At 39.9% G+C, this 19,997-nt stretch overlaps 1 protein-coding gene across 5 annotated transcripts in view; it reads left to right on the top strand.

Moving 5' to 3' along the window:
• The window catches only part of LOC102201838 (collagen alpha-1(XIX) chain), a 102,369-nt gene that overhangs the window by 19,268 nt on the left and 63,104 nt on the right, over nucleotides 1–19,997 (top strand). For 3 of the 5 annotated variants that reach the window (XM_013911859.1, XM_013911858.1, XM_013911861.1), the window contains exons 10-16: nucleotides 1,339–1,383; nucleotides 3,974–4,018; nucleotides 13,546–13,599; nucleotides 15,381–15,416; nucleotides 19,154–19,183; nucleotides 19,289–19,315; nucleotides 19,796–19,849. In XM_013911859.1, the coding sequence (XP_013767313.1) occupies nucleotides 1,339–1,383; nucleotides 3,974–4,018; nucleotides 13,546–13,599; nucleotides 15,381–15,416; nucleotides 19,154–19,183; nucleotides 19,289–19,315; nucleotides 19,796–19,849 (291 nt within the window). The remainder of the gene's footprint in view (nucleotides 1–1,338; nucleotides 1,384–3,973; nucleotides 4,019–13,545; nucleotides 13,600–15,380; nucleotides 15,417–19,153; nucleotides 19,184–19,288; nucleotides 19,316–19,795; nucleotides 19,850–19,997) is intronic. The other 2 variants (XM_013911860.1, XM_005737117.2) reach the window with 2 other exon arrangements.

Here is a 19,997-nt window from a genome sequence, read left to right as displayed (position 1 = left end):
GGGGATTACTTTTGCTGTGTTACTCTGACAGAAAGTACTATCCCGCATTACAGTGAGAGTTTGATGGAGGATTCTAATGCAGTGCAAAGGGATTAAACTGCTATGATTAATCCAGAATCCCTCAGGAAATTAAACAGATAAGTAGTGGGTTATAAGAATGCAGCTTACTTGAAAGGAAATCCATTTTCTATGGCCTTGCACATAAACCCTGGTATTACTAGATTTACAGCTCCTGCATGTACTTGCTCAAAAAATAAATAAATAAATAAAACAGAGGCGTAATGGCGAAATTAAAACTTCTTTCCCTTTTACAATACCCATAATTTGTTTTGCACCATTTACAATTCTCATGCCCTTATGGCTTGTGTTTTCAATTAGTACCCCCTAATTCAATTTATACCCATTCTACCTCTAAAGTGAGTTATAATAGGAATTTCACTCAAGATGGTTTATTATTTCACTAACACTTTGATTGGCTGTCAAAACCTTTCATTGCTCCTATTGTAATAATAAGTGTTGTACTATTATTAGCTTTTTAAAAGGTTCGTGTCAGTGGGTGAAAAGAAAACTTTAGTGGGTGAAGAATGAATGGGTGACAGCATTGTGAAATATACATACCACGGACAATGCATGAATGTCTCGCGTCTAATATGAATGCTTAACATGCTACAATTGTTCACATGACCAGTGAATTATCAAATGTTTTGTATTTTTAAAAGGTAGAGTGGACATGCTCAGAATAATGGATGCAATAATAAGGCTCATCGTTTATCCTCCAGCCTAGAAAGCAATTCATTTGTTAAGTTAGCAACATTTTCTTGTACTTTCCAAACAAACCTATTGAGAGCCAGCAAACAGGGCTCGTAATGAAGATGTCACAATGAATGGACATTGTGCTTAATTAGATTCTTAGCTTGCAGCATGTTCTACATTTGCTTAATTTGCTAAATAACAGTCCAGCCTCTCCTCTCAGCAGCACTGCGGACAGTACCTCTTTCTTTTATCCTCTCTCCAGTCTGTCTTTACTGTCTATAAAAGTATATCCCTTAAGACACTTAAACTTCTCTTCCTTTTTTGCCCTGTCTTGTCTAACTTTCTAAAAATAATACAGTTATTAAAACAATATGATGACTCCTAATGGGGTTCAGATATGCACGTTCCAGTTGTTGAGAAACAGTATCCTGATCTGCAGCTGCTGTGGTCCTGTGTCAGCAAGAACTCTTGGAGCAGCTGTAGGAGCGAGATCGTTGTTGAAATGACAAGTGTTCATAAAGCTATTCACTAATGTGTGAACGAGAGACCTTTCACTAACAGGTCCCTGTGTTGTTCCTGTTGCAGGGGTACACAGGGGAGGCTGGGCCCGCAGGAAACGGAGGACCCAAGGTAGGTCATTCGCTGAATGACTTGCAAAGCTAACACTCCTCAGTGTTGCTTTGCCCTCACACTTGTGACTAAGGCTTTGAGGAACGTGGGCTCTACGTTTTGTTTTGTTTTTTAAGATATGTTTTAGTTACAAATTGAGTTAGTGTTGCTGTATGGTATACAGATGCTTAAATAGCAGATGGCTCTTTTGATTAAGTGATTTATGGAATCTGTCAGTGCCCCTCTCTGAGATTATTTTCTAACATTATTGGGTTGATTTACTGGCCTGCTTGTGGTGACCTCATCAGAGCAACACAGAAAACAAAGCAATATCAAAATCGAATGAAATATAAAGGTGCCTGCTCAGTACGGCTACCGCTATCCAGTTCCAACCAAGTTCAGGTCCAACCAGCGGCATTTCTAGCTTGGTTGTGTGCCCCCACCAGACATAGTTGGCAGTTTTCCCGAGTGGGACGCCAGCGAGAGATCATGTCCTTGCCACTGCACTCGAAATCCCGGCTAGATGTTTGGGCTGTCTGTCCTGAGAAGATGTCTTGCATGCGTGAGCCTCAGTTGCACCTTCTTAATGAAGTCCTTCACTGTTGAGTGAAAAACAAGTGACTTGAATAACTTGATGCGCATTTGTGAAAACATGTAATTATGTACAGCCTCCCTGAGTAAAAATTAGGACTCAAGAGTGACAAGCAATTCACAGGAAACTTCAGAGGGCAAGAAAAATGCAGATATCTTTCATATGACATATCAGATTGACGCAGCACTTGTTTTGTTCTTTACTAGTCCAGTCTCGTTCCTGATAGTGTTGAGAAAATTACCGTATTTGCAATTTATTTCACTGCAGTTGCTATTTATTCCCTTGCATATTGCGTTGTGTGATATTGTCATCAGTTAGGTTGTTGACTATCAAATGTGGCATCTCAGATGCATGTGTTAATCTCCTCTGCTTTGGGAGGCCAGCCAACTACTTACAGTAATGCTGGTACAAGGGTGTTGTCTCTATATCTTACACTGAGAATACCTTGCAGTATATCATGGAGTGGAAAGAGGGGGTGTGGGATTTTGATTCTATTCTCAGAAAAACACAGCTAATGCATAACAAGACAAGAAAAACACACATATATCCATCAGATACTACATTGAATTTAGGGATCGATTTTACCGAAGATCGTTGTGGAAGCTGTTTATGCATCGTCAGTAAACAGGATTATTCCTGAATGTGGAATATGGCTTAATCCTGGATCTATATCCGTTAAGCTCACTGTGGGACGACTTATTTGCTCGGGAACCTTGATTTGTGAAATAAGGTATAGCACTTAATGGCACGGCTCTCTCCACTTGTACAGGAGCCAGCGAAAGCTATTTTGTTGCACAACAGTGCACAAGAAAAGCCCCAGCCGTAGCAGTAGTATTGATAAAGATGCTAATGCACAGTGCCATGTATTGAAGTGTTTTGTAGCTTTGCTCAGTTTTGCATCAATAAGGTTTCTTCCTGACCCAGACATATTTTACTGAAACCTGTGTGTGTGGACTATTGTTATACTCGCCTTTCATCCATCTGTGGGCATCCAGTATGTGCATATGCTCTATACATGCTGCGTGTTCGGAGATGTCTACAGATGGCTGTGGGCACTTTTAGCTAAGACACACAGATTTTCAGACTCTTTTGGTCGTCTTAATGTGAGAACAACAATTCCTGCAGCTGTTGGCATTATAAAAGTAATGATATGGTTGCCCTTGGACACTGTAATACTGCAGTTTGCTTGAGCTTTATGGGCCAGCTGAGGTCATTAAACTGTATAGGTTACACTTTCATAAGAGGTTCCAAGACAGCTCACACATTTCTGGCACAGTTCTCCGAAATCACTGGCTGGACAGCCTGAGAAGAATCACTGATCAGAAAGATATTTGTGGAAATAAGCCCCTAACAGCTTTTTTACTGACTACAAATAATCCCACACATGTTATAGACTTTCCTGAAGCAGAAATGCTGCAGGGAGCTTAATAGCAAATGATACTGCATGCGACTCCTGAATGTGTGGTGTGTGTGGTCTTTCTTCTCCTTAATAAATTCTTGTGTGTTTTTCTGCTGCCATCGCCAAGATCCTTAACTTAGATTCTTAGAACTTCTTTGAAGTTCAGTATTTAACTTTATTCCTTTTTTTTTGCCTGTTTGTATTCATGTGAGTGTATTAACATCCACACAATAACTCCAGAGCAGCACATGATAAATATCATACACCACCCAGTGCATCTGTACAGTGGTGTAATTAGTGTGGCGTCCCTTGGGGAAGGAGAGGGGTGGACCTTATACTTACATTTTTATAGGGATAAATGAAAGCACTATAACTCTTTAATGATTTAATTAAAAGTATTTGTGGACTAATGTGTTCCCTAGCTTATGCAATAAATGTCTCATCAGCCACTTATGAAACACTAAAAACTTTTAAAAGCTAACATCTTTTTTGAGCCTCCATGTGTCTCCTTAACCCTACTTTAGCACTGCTGGGTGTCAGAGTGGGGGAAAAAAAGATGAAAGCATAAACTTTTCAAGGGTCTTTTCTGCACCTTTTAACTTTCAGTCTTGTCATTGCAGGGGGAACTTGGATCAGAAGGGCAAAAGGGAATCGATGGAGAGAAAGTAAGTACCACTATCTTCAGCAGACATATATTCCATACCTAGCACATCAACCAGGTCTGGTTTCGTCAGGGAATCAATTCTTATAGGCTTTTCATTTTCTGTGTGATGACCTGGGGGTAGGAGCGCAGCAGAGTTTTTCTGTGTGGCTGTTTTCAGGTGCTTGTCATATCTGAAGCAGAGCAAGGAGTGCTCTAGCCGACATTGTCCTTCTGCAGTGAAATTAATTGATATGCTGCCATAGGCTTGACATACTAATGGACTAAATTCATTTCCCAAATTACTGTAAGCCCTTTCTGTGTCATTTTAGGTTACATTTTATTGCATGCTCTTAAATCTGGCTGCAGTGATTAGACTAATGTATGTAATATACACTCTGATAAGGCACACTATTAAATGATAATTGTTTTGAATACATATCCATTCGAAAGAAACAACAACAGCACCACTTAGATCTTATTAAGCGTTTTTAGCCACAAGCAAATCTGTTTTCCTTCCTTTAAAGCATAAATTAAATGAAAGCGTGTTTTTTTTCCTTTTTTTTCTCTCGCTTTGTTGTTTTTTGCTATACTGCTTTTGTTTGCTCACATAGCACAATCTCAGTAGATGTACTGAAAGCTGTGCAGATGGTCAGTTTAAAGTAGCTTAATAAAGGGACTTCTTTTCATCACCATCTCCCACTTGAGTCAACAAACAGCTGCCACAGAAATCAGCCTCCCTGCAGGCTGCGGACCCGTGATCTGCCATATAACAGAGAGAGAAAGTGGATAAAAAAAACCCAAAACGGATAAACATGAGTGTGCGCAGCCAAAAGAGTATTTACTGATTTAATCCAGTAGAATTACCTCCCTGTTTCTTGTAAGTTCTCAGACTGTCAGACACCGATGCGATGGTGCACGCTGCTCCTGATTTAAGGAGAAAAACACAGTGTTGTGTGGTTGGATGCCATACAGTAAACCTGAAAAAAAAAAACATCTACTGTTTATATTATTTCCTAAGAAATTTTTAAAGAAGTGGTTCAAATAGGAAGGATTGGCTTTGACGAGATAGTCTGTTTTGTCCCTTTTGGAACTGACATCACTATCGGCTGTTTGAAAAGTGCAGTGAGCTGCTACATTGACAGGATTGGACCAAGGGTCTGCTGAGAGGCGATCCTGCTCCCCTCTGCTCGCTCTTTCTCTGGGTGGCAGGCGTCATTGTTAGTGGTGCTCAGTCATAAACTACTCTGCCACTAGTTTGGTGTGAGGATATATGTTTTCCTAGAGAAGTGACTTGTTTTGATCTTTGTGCATCCCTAGGCGCCGGGGCTTTCTTCGGTCATGCTCAAATGGCTTTTCATGCGTGTGCTGAAGGGATTTATTATACTGTGCCCTACTTCCTTGAGTGATTTGAAACAAAGAAAAAGTTGAGAAATTGAGGTCCTATTTGTGAAGCATTGCTTCTAGCAGGCGTGTTGGTCCAGCATCTCAGATGCCCATTATAGATAATAACGTATGGATCCTGGACGTGCTTAGCCTAGCTTAGCTTGAAGACAGCTGTTCTAGCTAAATCAAAAGTGAAAAAGAAGATACGAGTCCGACCTGCTGTATCTTGTTATCTGGCAAGCTTGCCGCTAGTACATCCAAGAGGCACCTGGGGTTTGCCTTTGAGCTGAGGTCCGTAAACATGTTTTGGACCTGTCTTTGTAGAAAATCACAGAAATGACACTGACATCTATCTTTTCATCTGATGCTGGGAGAGGAAAACAAGTCTATTTTCCCAAAATGTCAGCGCGTTCCTTAGAGAACAGCAAATTTCTGGAGTGTATAGAGAACTTATTCTGCAGTGGATACAGCTTAAAATCAAGCCAAATGCCTTGAGTATTTATTTTTAATTAAGTGATAACAGTTTTATTTACTAAATTGCTTTTTTTCTGCCCCACTTTACTTAAACTTACAAATTTGTGCTAGAAAGCTAGGATCTCGATTCCTTGCACAAGAAATTTTGGGGCACTGCTGTAGCCACATCCTTTAACATACTATATCATCACCCTTGAAACGACATTTCTTCCTCCTGCACCACCAGCTGACGAGCAGTTGTTTTAAGCTGAGACTTTTACCAATTCAATCGGCGTGCTCTGAAATGGCTACTAGCTCATCATCTGTAATTATTGCAGCATAGATAACAACAGAATAAGCTTTCAAACTTGGTGCTGAAGACAGCAGTGAGTGACACTGAACCAGAATAGCAATGCTGAGTGTCATTAAAGCAAGACAATAAGCTGGGAGACTCCAATGCTCTACATGACATGCAGTCATGCGATAATTTCTTCAAATACACACAAGTTTCAGCCATTCATCAACGTCAACACAATGGATTATGTTTCCAGTATGTATCCTTCTAGAAAGAGAATAAATTATGGTACGAATCAAGCTTTCATTATTTGTTTGTCCCTTTTTTCCCACAGCTATGCTTTCTCTGTGAGTCATTTGACTTCTTGATCTAACACTTGCATTCGATTTCGAATAATATGATGGCAGGACACTGTAGACAAATAGATGGGATTTAAACTAGCCCCATGTCTCATCAGTGTGCAGCGAGCATTACAGGATTAAAAACCAGTATCCCCAGTGTCAGGTGATAGGATGAAGCTGAGCCTCATCGACTAAATAAATCTGCAATAAAGCTGGGCCGTCTTTCCAGTTAATCACTTACAGAAATTAGTGCTAAGAGACTCGAAAGTCCTAAAATCGTCATTTGTAGCGAATAAACAGCCCCTAGCAGCAGAAATAAATACTGTCCTTAGTATTGTAATGTCACTTTAAATGAATATACTGTAATTATTGTTTCTGCTTATTTAGAAGGTAAGAAGCAGGGAGCACGGCAAACACACTCCCTGCTTAATAACAACAACGCAGAAGATGTTGTCTGTTTAATGTAAATAAATTAAAAGCTGTCTATGGTGCACAAATGTATTTGATGATTTCAGTTAACCTATTTACTCTGACCACTCCTGTGACTTCATCACCTGATCTGTCCTTTTACTGCAATTAGCTCATATCCCATTTTTAAAGCTGGTGTGTTATTTAAAGCTAGAGTAGACACCCGAGAAGCCGGAATTCTGTGTATGAGCATGTGCTCCGGTATCATTTTGCAGATACACCTCCTATGGGATGGGACGTGTTACTTTGTGGGTAATTCAAGTTACATTCGTGGAGACAGGATGTTCAGCTGAAGAGTGAAGTGTCATAGGAAAAAACAAGGGACTAGTCACACCGATGAAACATGATATCCCTTGTTCTAGATGATCTGTGACAGTGTAGTCTAATATCCTCGCACTACGAGCCATTGTTTGGGTTTCCTGGGTAAATTGTATTTATTCAGAAAGTGCAGAAGCTGTCAGTGCTACAGCCCGATGCCAGTGTGATTAGTCTTATATCAGAATGTACGGGGTAGTGCATTGCTGAGCAAAGGGAAAGTCACAAAAGGCATTTCCTTCTGTAACCTCCATGGCATTTGTACGCCAGCACTCAAGATATCTATGTTACTTACAGATCCTGTTCCATGGAGCTTTAAAGGCCTGTCATTCGGTGTAACAGCATTTCCCCACCATAGCATTCAGAATACTTACTATAGTTTTTAATTTAGCCTTCACTCAATAAGGCCAAACCTTGTTTGTGATGATTAAGTTGTTTACAGTAGTTAGAACTTGCAATCATTCTCCTGCTTCTTAGACAAGGGCACCGACCTGCAGCTGCTCTAGTTGGTAAAAGGTAAAAGTAAACACAATTAGACCGCATTTGTTCATCCCTACTTCTCTGGCTCTGTTTATTTGCTTGCTTTAGTTGTCTTGTGCTGGGGAGTTGCCAGATTGTCTTGTCTCCGCTACCTGAGCGAAGAGACACAGTGGTGTGTGTAATTAGCAGGCAAGTGTACACAGCTCCCCACAGTGTTCTGACCTCGTGCTGCAGGAACAACTGCCACACAGTCAGCACCAACTTATTCCCAGCCCCTTCTGCCTCCTTTATCCTCCTCTGTAAATGCAACAAAGCCCCAAGCTTGCAACAGAAGCTAACAATATATCCGGCCCCTGTCTGCATCTCGCTCTTTGTCATCGTGCACCTAAATTAAGCCTATGGGCTCACGACTGAGTCCATTAGATAGAGAGAAAGCCTCTTAACCATGCTGTAGTGTAGCAGGAAGGATAATAAAAAAGAAATAAAAATGCACTTTTTTTCTCTTAAGGGGTCATTAGATGCTCTCTCTTCAGGTAGCATTTTAGCAATTTAGCAACGGACAGCATTATTTCAGAACAATCGCTAAAGCACCGCTTCTTTAACGCCTACATTCATTGATTTGCATTTTGATTAATTGTTTGCTTTTGACTTAGTATCTTATCCATTCCTTGAAATAAATTAAGAACGGGCTTGTTCTTAGGAATCACTTTACATATTGTTGGAGATATTTCATGTAATTACTGTGTACATGAATGGCTCAAACTGCACATTGACTTATAATGAGAAAATATAGGTGTATGGATTCAAATGGTAGTATAGTGTATTTGTTTTTCCTTTTAACCACTTTTGTGCTGAATCTGATTTGACCATTTTTCTATTAACAAACGTATGTATTGTGTCTGACATTTAACTTACTCAGAGGGCATTCTGGGATAGCTTTACACCCTGACAACTGTGTAAAACTGGTAGGTTTCAAATGTACAGTGTTTGCAACAGTAACAACATCAACACCAAAAAAAAAAGAAAAAAGATTTTGGCTGAATGGAAAAAGTGGTTCCATCTATTTTTATGAAGGAGATTATTTAAAATAGTTGATCTGGACTTCTGATATCCTAAAGGAGATAGTGGAATTAAGTGAAACCTTTTTCTATTAACTCTTAATGGTTATCAAACCAGTGTGTTACAAAAATATTAATACTGTTTCTAAAAAATCAAAAAGGAGCTTTACTACAACATAAAAATATGATATTATATATGTAGATTTTTTTTTTGCATTTCTTTTTTTTTTTTTGCATTTCTTTGTATTTCGTTTTCCTGTTTTGCTCAGCAATTTTCTTGTACATTTAACTGAGATCCTCCTTATTGGCACCAAATCCAAACTTTTGAAGGCGAACCATTTCTCACTCACCATCGATAACTCCACAGTTTTCCCTTCTCCAGGTTAAGAGCCTTGGTGTCATCCTAGACAGTACACTTTCTTATAAATCACACATCAATAATCTCACCCGTTCTGCCTACTTCCATCTACGTAACATTAACAGATTGCTTCCTTCTCTTTCCACCGTCCATTCTTGTCCACAGCCTTGTTACCTCCCGTATTGACTACTGCAATTCTCTTCTGCATGGTCTCCCCCAAAAATCCCTCCATAAGCTTCAACTGGTTCAGAACTCTGCTGCTCGCATTATCACCAGAACCCCCTCCTACCAGCACATCACCTGTTCTTCAGGAACTTCACTGGCTCCCTGTGAAATTCCGGATAATTTTCAAACTTCTTCTGCTCACCTTCAAGGCCATTCATAACCTCGCTCCTCCTTACCTTTCTGACCTGTTAACCACTACCTGTTCTGCCCGTTCACTTCGATCTTCTTCTTCTATCCAGCTTGCTGTACCTTCCTTCCGCCTCACCACCATGGGAAGCAGAGCTTTCAGCTGCTCTGCTCCCAGGCTGTGGAACTCTCTGCCCCCAGAAATAAGAAACATTGGTTCTCTCCCCCAGTTTAAATCCCAACTCAAAACTCATCTGTTCAAATCTGCATATTCACTGTGAATCCACTGTTTGTTAATTTTATCTTGTGCTTCTGTTTTATTGTGCTTATTCTGCCATTGTTTTACTAAGTGTTTTATCCTATTGTAAAGTGTCTCATAAATAAAATTTATTATTATTATTATTATTATTAAAGCACCAGGTGCTGGTGCTATAGTTTGAAATCCACAAGGTCACATTATGGCTATTTAATACCAAAGCTTTAGTCAACAGGCTCAAAGTACAGTTCTGAATTGTACTTTGATTGGCTGCAGGGAAATGTAAAAACAAGAAAAAAGCTTATTAACTGGTAAATTTTTCCCCATCTTTTCATTTTTGTACATCTGTGAAAAATGCTTAACGAAAAATTTGCAAGGCTGCCAAAAACGTCATCCAAAAAAATATGAAGGCTTACTTTTTAATTGCTCTGGTTGTTCTCCAGATGATGTGTAGGCCTGCAGTGCATATCTTATAAACCTTTATAGGTCAGAACAATTGCACAGATGTTCCAAGTTTTCGATCAAGCAAATTTATATTCTAAGCCAATGTGTCTTTTACTACAGTGTGTATTTTTAGTATTTGGAAGAACTTTTTTCTGTAAAGCTACTTTGTTAAGTTTTTTAATTAAAATATTTACCAGAAGGAAACATTTTTGTAGCTCGCAGATTGGCTATGGCAGTTGCAGAGCTTAGTTTGACTGTGTGAATGACTATAATTTAAAATAAGGTGGGAGAGTGACTTGTGGGCTGACTCAATTTTTGTTTGACCTGAATTTTTGACAAGAACATGTGGTGCCCCTGAAAAATAGCTCACCACTTTACAGAAGCTTATCACACTTGTATTATTCGGTTTGAATTATGGCAGTTCCCTGTCAGCTCTTTAGTAAACACATTGTTTTGTGTCTACAATTGGGGGAAAAAGTGCAGCAGAAGGCCACAGTTCCTATTAAAAGCCTTCAAATTTTCCCGTTTTATTGTAAAGAAATTCTCAAATCCTGAACAGTTCAGAATGAATGAATCGTCTATTCATGTGAACAGCCTGACACGAATATAAGATTACAAAGAAATCCTGCTGTTTTATTAATACTGAATTAAAGAAATGCATCAGCATCACTCCCTGGTTTAATGATGTTATATATTTGAGAAATTGAAGTCAGACGACCCAAATGCAGGACTCATAGGCAGAAGCGGACCTCAAGTGGAAGGCAATTCTTTATTGCAGCTGGTGAAGTTAGAAACATAAATCTAAAACGGAGGCAAAACTGAGTTGAAAATCCCAAGAGCCGAAAATCTAGGAAGCTCAGCGGGGAGACAGACAGGCAACTACACAGTACGGCGTGACGAGGAAGAAGTGAAAGATACTGCTATTTATACAAGGATTACTGAGGGGACTGGAAACATCTGGGAAACAAGAAAAAGGTGACAGCAGTCAAGACAAAGACACCGGGGACAGAGTAAATCTAAACAAATGACACAAGAAACAAGTCACTATCAGGAATGCAAAACAAACAACATCATAACAGAACAAAATGCTGATAGCTAAAATGCTATACTAATACCAGAAAAATAGATTGTAAACTAGGAAAATGTTCAAAATTCTACAATTAGTGAACCCAGAACTAGCTGAGAATATAGACATACCAATCTCAAAGAAAACCTAAAGTACAAAACTTAAAACCCTGGAATTTTATTTTGTGTGGCGTGGCATGCCATGGGTAAGATCATTATGAAGCCTGTGAAACTGATGATTATTTAGACTTCTGACTGACATGCTACATCATTATATGACGTAACATGCAATCCATTGCTATCTTGTGTCAGTGTAGTGGAAAGCTTTGGATCCTTCATTTCAATTCAAAATGAAAAAGTCGAACAAATAGTCTGTGACACTGTCATAAAAGATGCCAATATGTGGGTCTTATTCAATTTAAATGTACAAATGTATTGGAAATGGCAGGAGTAAGTAATATGTTTCTATAACTTTGTGAGTGAGGGTTGAGTCTGAGTCTGAAGGTTAGGAGCAATCCTCTATGGGAATGAAGAGGAGGGCGATAACATTTTGTTAGAGAGCTTGCTAATGATCTTTTAATAGTGGCTTACAGGAATGAGCAGCGTGGGATTGACAAAACAGTCTCAGTCAATCTTCAACTTCAGACAACTGAAAAGAAAATTGCCCGTAGCTATAATGTCCTGCGCTCATATAGATTTAAGCTGTATGGAGGAGTGATAACAAATGGCTGATAATTAGAATGAAGCACAGCTATACTAAAATATCTTTTGTTAGCTTACTGTTTCAGAGCCATGCAAACCGCAGCTCTAACATCTACTAACAACATTTGTCAGTGAGAAACCTGTAATGATTTCTAAATCGTCTTCTTTTGATAACAAACCCAGATTTAAACCTCAAAAACAAAAATGACCTCAACAAGAAGTTGTCAAATTGCAAATATTGTGTCGTGATGTGATGTTAGATATGTGCGTAAAATTTCCCAGTAACCCAAAAACACAGAGCTGTGAAAAGCAGCAATGCCTGCCTAATGGTTCCTTTTCTAAAATAGCTGTTACAGATCACAATAACAAGAAAACATGTTTATATTACAAAAGGCGTTTCATTGTAATAAGTCCTCTCATATCGACAGAATCTGCAGTTGTTTTCATCCTCGTTATCAAATGAGCCTTGCGCTCCGATGCTCTTTAATTTCTGCCACAGCTCTGGTAATATTGAAGAGGGGAATTTGCTTCTGGATTCCCTTGTGTCAGATTGCCCCAGCAAAGCGGTTAGGCTGTTGATTTAAAGAAAGAACCGAGCTCACACATGTGCAACTATGAGACAGCTGTTTTATTATTGACAGTGCATGTGGGCTGAGGGACCACATAAATTGATGCAGTCTGATAAAATCACGTTGTTGTCATTTCATTGTTGGTGCAATTTAAAGCGAGGCTTCACTGTAGCTGTCGTTATCTTACAGAAAATAACTTTCCACCACTGTTAGCAAGGCGTCTACTTTCTGAATGGTGTGGCTGAAGACAAGGCTTGCAGGGAACAGGCAATGAATTTGTCTCTGGTAGCAAGACTTAATGTGATAAGGGTAGGTAATCATCCTCTCCAGATATGTAATTCACTATTAATAGCCTATCTGACTCTAAATTTAACCATGACAAATTATTGTATTTCTGAGTCATTTTACAGCCTGCTCACGCTCCCCATCTTCCCTGCTCCCCCCTAACCTATTTCAAAGAGTTGGTGCTACTGGCCCAAATGTGTCACACCTAACAAGGCTCGCTGCAAATTTAGCCTGTCAATATGTGTCAAGCCTCATTCATCAGCTATCACTCTTCATTTGAGCCGTCCTCGTACTTTCACAGTTCACCACCGAAAGGTTTGACTTTGCCCTGAGCTTGCATTGGTTCAATCCCACCCCCAGGTTCTTTGCTTTGAGGTTTAAAAGCAATGACAGTCACTGTCCTTGCTAAATGTAAGTGCAACAAGGGCACACAGGGGGAAGGGGCTGGGGGGGTAGAGACAGTGTAACCAGCTAATCATGAGCGTCTCCCCTTAATTCAGCTACATTGAGTGTCCTGTGACTGACATCACCTGCTCTTTTCTCATTGACCAGTTGTGACAGGCATGAGAATCTCACATCTGCATGGTAGATTTGTTTTCTGAGTGTCAACATACTGACATACAGTAACACATCCGGGGTATTTTTCATTACATTTTTTTTAAATTCCATAATTCTCATTAAAAGGAAAAATGAAGAAAAGATGTGTTGTGTATTTTTTGTCCCCAGGGTTTGAAAGGTGACTCAGGGCCAGTTGGTCCAGTTGGTCCCAAAGGAACCAAAGTGAGTGAGTCTGCTGTACATGCTGGGCTGGAAAACATTAGAACAATAATCTTTTTCGTAGTTTGCTTTTCTGTCATCAGGGAATCTGCTTTACTTTCATGAGCTGCAGTCTCGATAATGTGGCTGTCCATCTGTTTGAAGTGCTGCTGTGAATTGCTACTCCAAACATGGCAAACTAAAGGATATTGTTATGGCTTTCATAACTTGGCAAGACCTTATTGATGGCCGTATAGAGTAGCTTTTATCCTGGCAGAGGGAAAATGGTCCACTCTCTCTATTTGTGGAGTATTTATATATTCGAAGTGATATATTTTTGTAATGGGCATGCCCAACAAATCCCTTTATCTTTCCCTTTCTAAACAGGTCTTTTCTGATACTGAAGCTTAGAGATGAAATGGGAAATGCATACCATTGCCTGCAGTTTGCTGGACTACTCATAGGAATAGTATTTGACATTAGGTTTTTAATTCTAGGAATACAATAGTTGCATAGGTATGCCCTGCACAGGTGGCTGTAGCTGGTTCCATAAGTCTGGGGTTTAAGACAAGAGTTTGATGCAAAACCTTGTTCTCATCAGTGACATGAATTAGATTAACTCTTGTAGTGATGTGGAACATATTGGTCTTTTTAAACTTTTATTTTCATGCCACAGTGGGATTATTTCCCATATATGAGTTGGAATGTTTTTCCTATAATTAGTTGCCATATCTCTTGCTCTTTTATTTCTCTTCCCTTATTAGGGCTTTTTCCCTCTTTTTCTCTCTCTCTTTGCTGTTGTTGTTGTTGCCTTTTGGTAGAACTCACCGCATAATTGTAGGTGCAATGCACTGTCTGCCAGCCTTGAAGTTATAATGAGGTCTGTGTGTTTCTGTGAAGACAACAGAGAATCACAGCGTATTTTATCCTGTTTTCCGGATGGGAGGGTGAGAGAGGGGGTGGAGAGAGCGTTTGTTTGTATGGAAGCTGACAGAGAGAGGCAGATTTGGAAGCATAAAGTAATGAGTCCCCTGAATATCCCATAGCAGGCATATTTTAGCTGTGACATTCATTTAGACAACAAAATGGATATGAACTACAAACACCTTCTTCTTCTTCTTTTTTTTCCCCTTTCATGCACATCTGATAAAAGAATATTGGCAGCAGTAAAGTCATCTATTTCTCAGCTCAGTGCTTTATAAATGTTGGGACTGCTGTTAAGAGGGGGTAGGATGGCAGTAATAGTGAACAGTGATCTACAAGTTTTATCTTAAAAGACAAAAAAAACAAGAAAACAAGACAGTCAGCAAAAAGGATGTGAGCTCATTGCTTACATTACATTATGTTGGCATCAAAAGGCGTTTTCTCCTTCCTTATATGACTTTTTGTGACCGCCTGTATGTAACAGTCAGCGAACAGTGTTATCATGCCTCCCCCTTGTTAATGCTGCAAAGCTCTCTCATGATGTAGTGTGCCTGCATTTGTTTTAAAGCCTGTCACATTTAATGGCCCACCTGCCAATGTGAAAGTCATCAGACATGCTTCATGTAAGGACATAGTGTAAATACCAGGTAATAGCCTTCTACCGTACATAGTGCTTATATTTGAATATACCTGCTATGAAATGTCATCTTACATGAGCTGACCTTCAGGGTTTTTTCTCACAAACATGATAGATGGCCTTTAGGTTTAATGATTATCAGTCAATAAAAGATTTTATAAATTTAGCTGAGTATGATAAAGAGTTAATGCTGCGCATTTTATTTATTTATTTATTTATTTTTAATTATTGTCTTCTCTTACAGGGTGATACGGGTCTGCCTGGAACTCCAGGGCTGCCTGTAAGTTCACACTTCTTCATTTACATCTCATTATGCCATCTGTGTATGTGTGTGTGTTCAAATAAAGTGGCGATGTTAAAATGTACTTATGAGGGTATGAAATGAGATGCATGAAATGGCAAAACTGAGCTTTGTAAATACCACAGCCTTTTGGCAGGCTCTACACATAGTGTTAAAACATCTGGTCCACAGAGATGGAAAGTGGGGCACTCCGGTGAACGCTCTCTGTGTCACATTACCGTCGCCTGGGAATGGGTCAAACGAGGAGCAGATAGATAGGGCTCAGTGGGCGGTTTCACTGGAGCCAAAAAGGATAGGCATGAGCAGCCAGGCAGAGAAGAATGGAGCTCCAAGCCTCGGGCTGGGTGTGGAGTTTGACAGGTAGTCACTGGCTGTATCCTACACGGGTGAGACAAGCACTTACTGGAATGGTATCTGTCCCTGCAGACTTTGTGCATTTACAGACACCCGTGAGAAATGACACCGGGATTTACGTCTTGTATATTTCTCTTGTTTGGCAATATCTAGCAGAAAGAAAACATAAAATCAGACACAAGTTCCACTTCACAACCAAACAGAAGCCGTAGCAGACCACATATACATTAAGTGTATTTACTTGTCTAGTCACCTACAGTACGAACAAGTAGCCCCATAATTTGTTGGACAATAACACAGTTTTTGTAGTTTTGCCTCTGCACACCACCACAGTAGATTTTAAATCAGATAGTTACGATGTGATTAGAAACCTTGAACATCACCAAATGCCATATTTCTTCCACTGAGAAGCTCCAGTAGGCCTTTACTGCCTTCAGTTTTGTCTTCAGTATCCGAAAAGCATGATCTATATGGAGCTCAGACTTGGCCAGTGAAGAATATCCAGTGTCTTTGCCTTGAGAAACTCTTGGGTTGCTTTTGCAGTGTGGATCATTACACATTTGCACTGTGAAGTTCTGCTTGATCAGGATTTTTTTTCAATGTTTGGCTGAATCTGAGCAGAGAGTATATCCCCGTACACTTCACAGTTTATCCCGCTACATCTATCAGCAGTCACATCATCTTTAAACACTAGTGATCCGGTTCCACTGGCAGTCATACAGCACATGCCCATGCCATAACAGTGTCTCCATCAATCTTGACAGAGTGTTTCTCTCCTTCTTCATAGCTTTTTTCTTTCCATTATTCTGGATCCATAAATCCAAATATTTGTTTATTTTTGGTAGAACTGTGCACACTTTTGTAGATTTTTTTCTAGCAAAGTCTAATCTGATATTCCCATTCTTGATAGCAACATTGCTATCAAGAACAACAGGGGACAAAACAAGTGGTTTTGTCCCCTGTTGTAGACTTGAGAGGGTTAGTGGGATTTGGCAGATTGGATGTGGTGGTGCAAGACAGGGAAAAGAATCACTTAGAAATCAGTCCCATAATAATTTTTCTTGTCCAAGCTCACCTGTGCTGGTACTCCGATATTCACTCAATACAGATTCACTCAGTATTCAGTGAGTTAAACTAATCAGCTTGAGTAACACAAAGACCTGCTTCAATTTGTTTTGCAAGCAATTTCACAAAAACATAATTCTGCAGCATGTCACATTGGGATTGAATATCTGATTTAAGAACTGAAGTGAATGCAGACGTTACATGCAAGATTTAAATTTCCAGTTCATAAAATTCAACTTGCTGAGCAGTGCTTACCTTTGAGAATAATCTCTCATCTTCGTCTCATCTTTCAGTCTCCGAGTGCCACGCATGAACTTTCTCTCCCTAAGACATACAGGAGCTGTACATTTTTCCTAGCAGACATGTTTTGTGACAAACTGTGCAGATGCAGTGTGTTTGCTTTGTGATATTTGTTGAGCTCTTGCTTACCACTTACAGAAAAATGTTAATGAGTTTATGCTGGCTCCTCTTGTGTAACACTAGATAGATGATGAGTACTGCAATTGAAACTTGATTTACATCTGCACCATGAATCATCTCTGGGATGAAAAGGAGAATATAAAGAATGTATTGAAGGTGTAAGCAGGCCGTGGGATGTCATTATTTTCTTATTACTGAGCATATTACTGAGTATCTCCACACCTTCGCCGAAAGCAAGGCAAGGCTGCTGCACACAAAAAAATTAACTGATTTTAAGGGTAATATGCATTAACCTGCCGATCAAATTTAATTGCTCATTAACCGAAGGTATTGGATTGCCATTCCAAATTGCTCCGGCCCTCTCTGACCCCCTGTCCTACCGCCTTGAGGTTGTTTTTAACTTGGCTAGATGCTGTGAAGTTTTTTTCCTTAACCAAGTAAACATTCTGCAATTGTGCGCTTTAGTTGTCTTCTGTAGTCTTTCAGGTCTTTTCTTGTTGGTGAGCTGGTCAGTGCATTCAGTCTTCTTAACAATGCACCAGACTGTTGATTTGGCCGCCCTTAAAGTTTTTGCTGGATTGCTTATAGGTTTATTTTGGGGTTTTTTTCCTGCTAATGGTGAAAGTTCTGCTTTGTCATGGGAGCAAAAATAGCTTTAATTCCTAAACAGTTAAAAAAAAAACCCAAAAACCCTTGAATTAAGGCTGAAAGTCTGTCCCTCAATCACATACTGCTTATTTGATTTCAAATGCACTGCAGAGGTGTGCAGAGGCATGTCTACAACAAGAAAAAAATAATGCGTCTTTGTCCAAAAACTTACAGATCTAACTGCATTGTGACTGTGTGGGCACAGTGTGTAGGCTCAATTCGTTATTGCAAGGGAGTTGATTGCTGATACAGAGTAAAAGTATACTGCGGGTGGTTAGCTAATTATGTGCATATCATGAGGGGATCAGCCTGCCAGTTTTAATCAGCACTGGTCTGTTACAAAAACTGTCCCACTGCTTCTGGCCTGCCCCTTTTATGTCACCAAAGTGCTTACAATGCCCACAGAACACTGCCACCATTCATTAGCTATTCTCTAATGCTAATTTCCCATTTGTAAGGACAAGCAATGCAACAGTCTTTCTCCGACAGGCAAACAGGATTTTAGCAAACTTTCTAACATCATGCCAGTAAATTGGTCCGCGAGCGTGAGCAGAAAACGTTGGGAGGAATTTTTTTAGTGCAGACGTGCTGCCAGTGGATTTGCATTGTACTGCTTGTTAGCCATTGTCAAGATTCTGTGCTAACAATCCCAAGCAAAGACCACTGTACCATTGTACATGAATAATTGATTTATTAGCAAAACAACTGCAGGGGACTGAGTCATGTTTTGTTGAGAGTGTCACAGGTCAGAGCTGGCTTTCTTTTTATGGACACAGCTGCAAAAGTCTGAGAGTTGTCAGCCTCCTCGTTAGCTTTTTTTTTCCTTTTGTTACTTTGGATGAGGCGTCTGACTGACTTGAAAGACGTGCGTCATGAATGTCCATCTGTGCAGCTGTCTCTGTGAAGAAAATCAGCAGTCTTTGACTTGTGGATGCCAATTGAAAGACGACACCAATTATTTGGGTTGTATTTGAAAGCGGAGATGTGGTGCGTGGCGTTGTTTTGGTTCTGAGACGACTCCATTTGGCCTTTCTTGACAGTGAACAGCAGGGTGTCAGGAGAGTTGTAGCAGTCATGCCCTCATTTCTCTTCAGGTTATTCTGGTCAAGGATAATTATGTCATGAACAATTGTGTGGCATGTATTTTTATCCCCTAATGTGTGAATCATGTTGCATTGTCAAACTGACTGAAGTGCTTTTTTTTTAAATACAATTTATTTTAATCACAGGCTGAGAAAGAATGTCTGAAAGGAGATCAGGTACATTGACTTTACTTAATTGTATTTTCTCTGAGGCATCCTGTACTATTGTGTTTTTACTTGCATTTTTTTGTAGGCATAAATGTCACAATTTGCTGTTTTCAGGGTCTCCAAGGTGAAAAAGGAGAGAAGGTAACAAATATTGTTCTTGAATTTGCTGCTGCAGAAGGTGCACATACCATGTTTTCAGTAAAGTACAGCTATTTGGTTTAGCAGCCAATTACCGAAGCACCATATGCATGCCCTTGCACAAGACATTGCTCAGCAGATACCTTGATTAACTTGCTAATAGTTTCTTATCAAGATACTTTGTAGAGTAATGGAATGAATATCTGATCAAGTGAGGCTGCAAATTACCCGTTCAAGAGACACTACTCATGTAAAAGCCATTCAGAAGTGAGAATGAAAGCTACAGCACTATCTAGTGTCTTCTATCCTTCATGAAGTTCTAACTAAGCTAATGCTGTATTTCCTATCACTGTAAATAAACCCACTAACCCACTATAAACCCACTAGCAGTCCACTGGTCTGTTGAGAACAGACCAGTTCTAGTACCGTTCTGCTTTGCCAATTGTAGTAGCCTTTTCACCATGATAGATGTCTTTTCCCTAGGGATCGGCTGGAGTGCCTGGTCGTCCAGGGGAACCGGGGAAAGAGGGCAAAAGGGTGAGTAAACAGAGACAGATCGCCAGTTGTGTGGCCTGGCTTGTGGTTGTACTCACGGAGAGGACCTGGCCTGGGGAGAGGCCAGGCAGCAGCTGAACGGCTGTTGTTGTTTTAGAGGAGGCAAAGATGATCTGTGGCAAGGGGATTG

This window comes from Pundamilia nyererei, unplaced genomic scaffold (assembly GCF_000239375.1).
Source record: "Pundamilia nyererei isolate P.nyererei 1_Seehausen unplaced genomic scaffold, PunNye1.0 scaffold00073, whole genome shotgun sequence".
NCBI classification, from domain to species: Eukaryota; Metazoa; Chordata; class Actinopteri; order Cichliformes; family Cichlidae; genus Pundamilia; species Pundamilia nyererei.
This window is presented reverse-complemented; position numbering and strand designations above follow the sequence as displayed.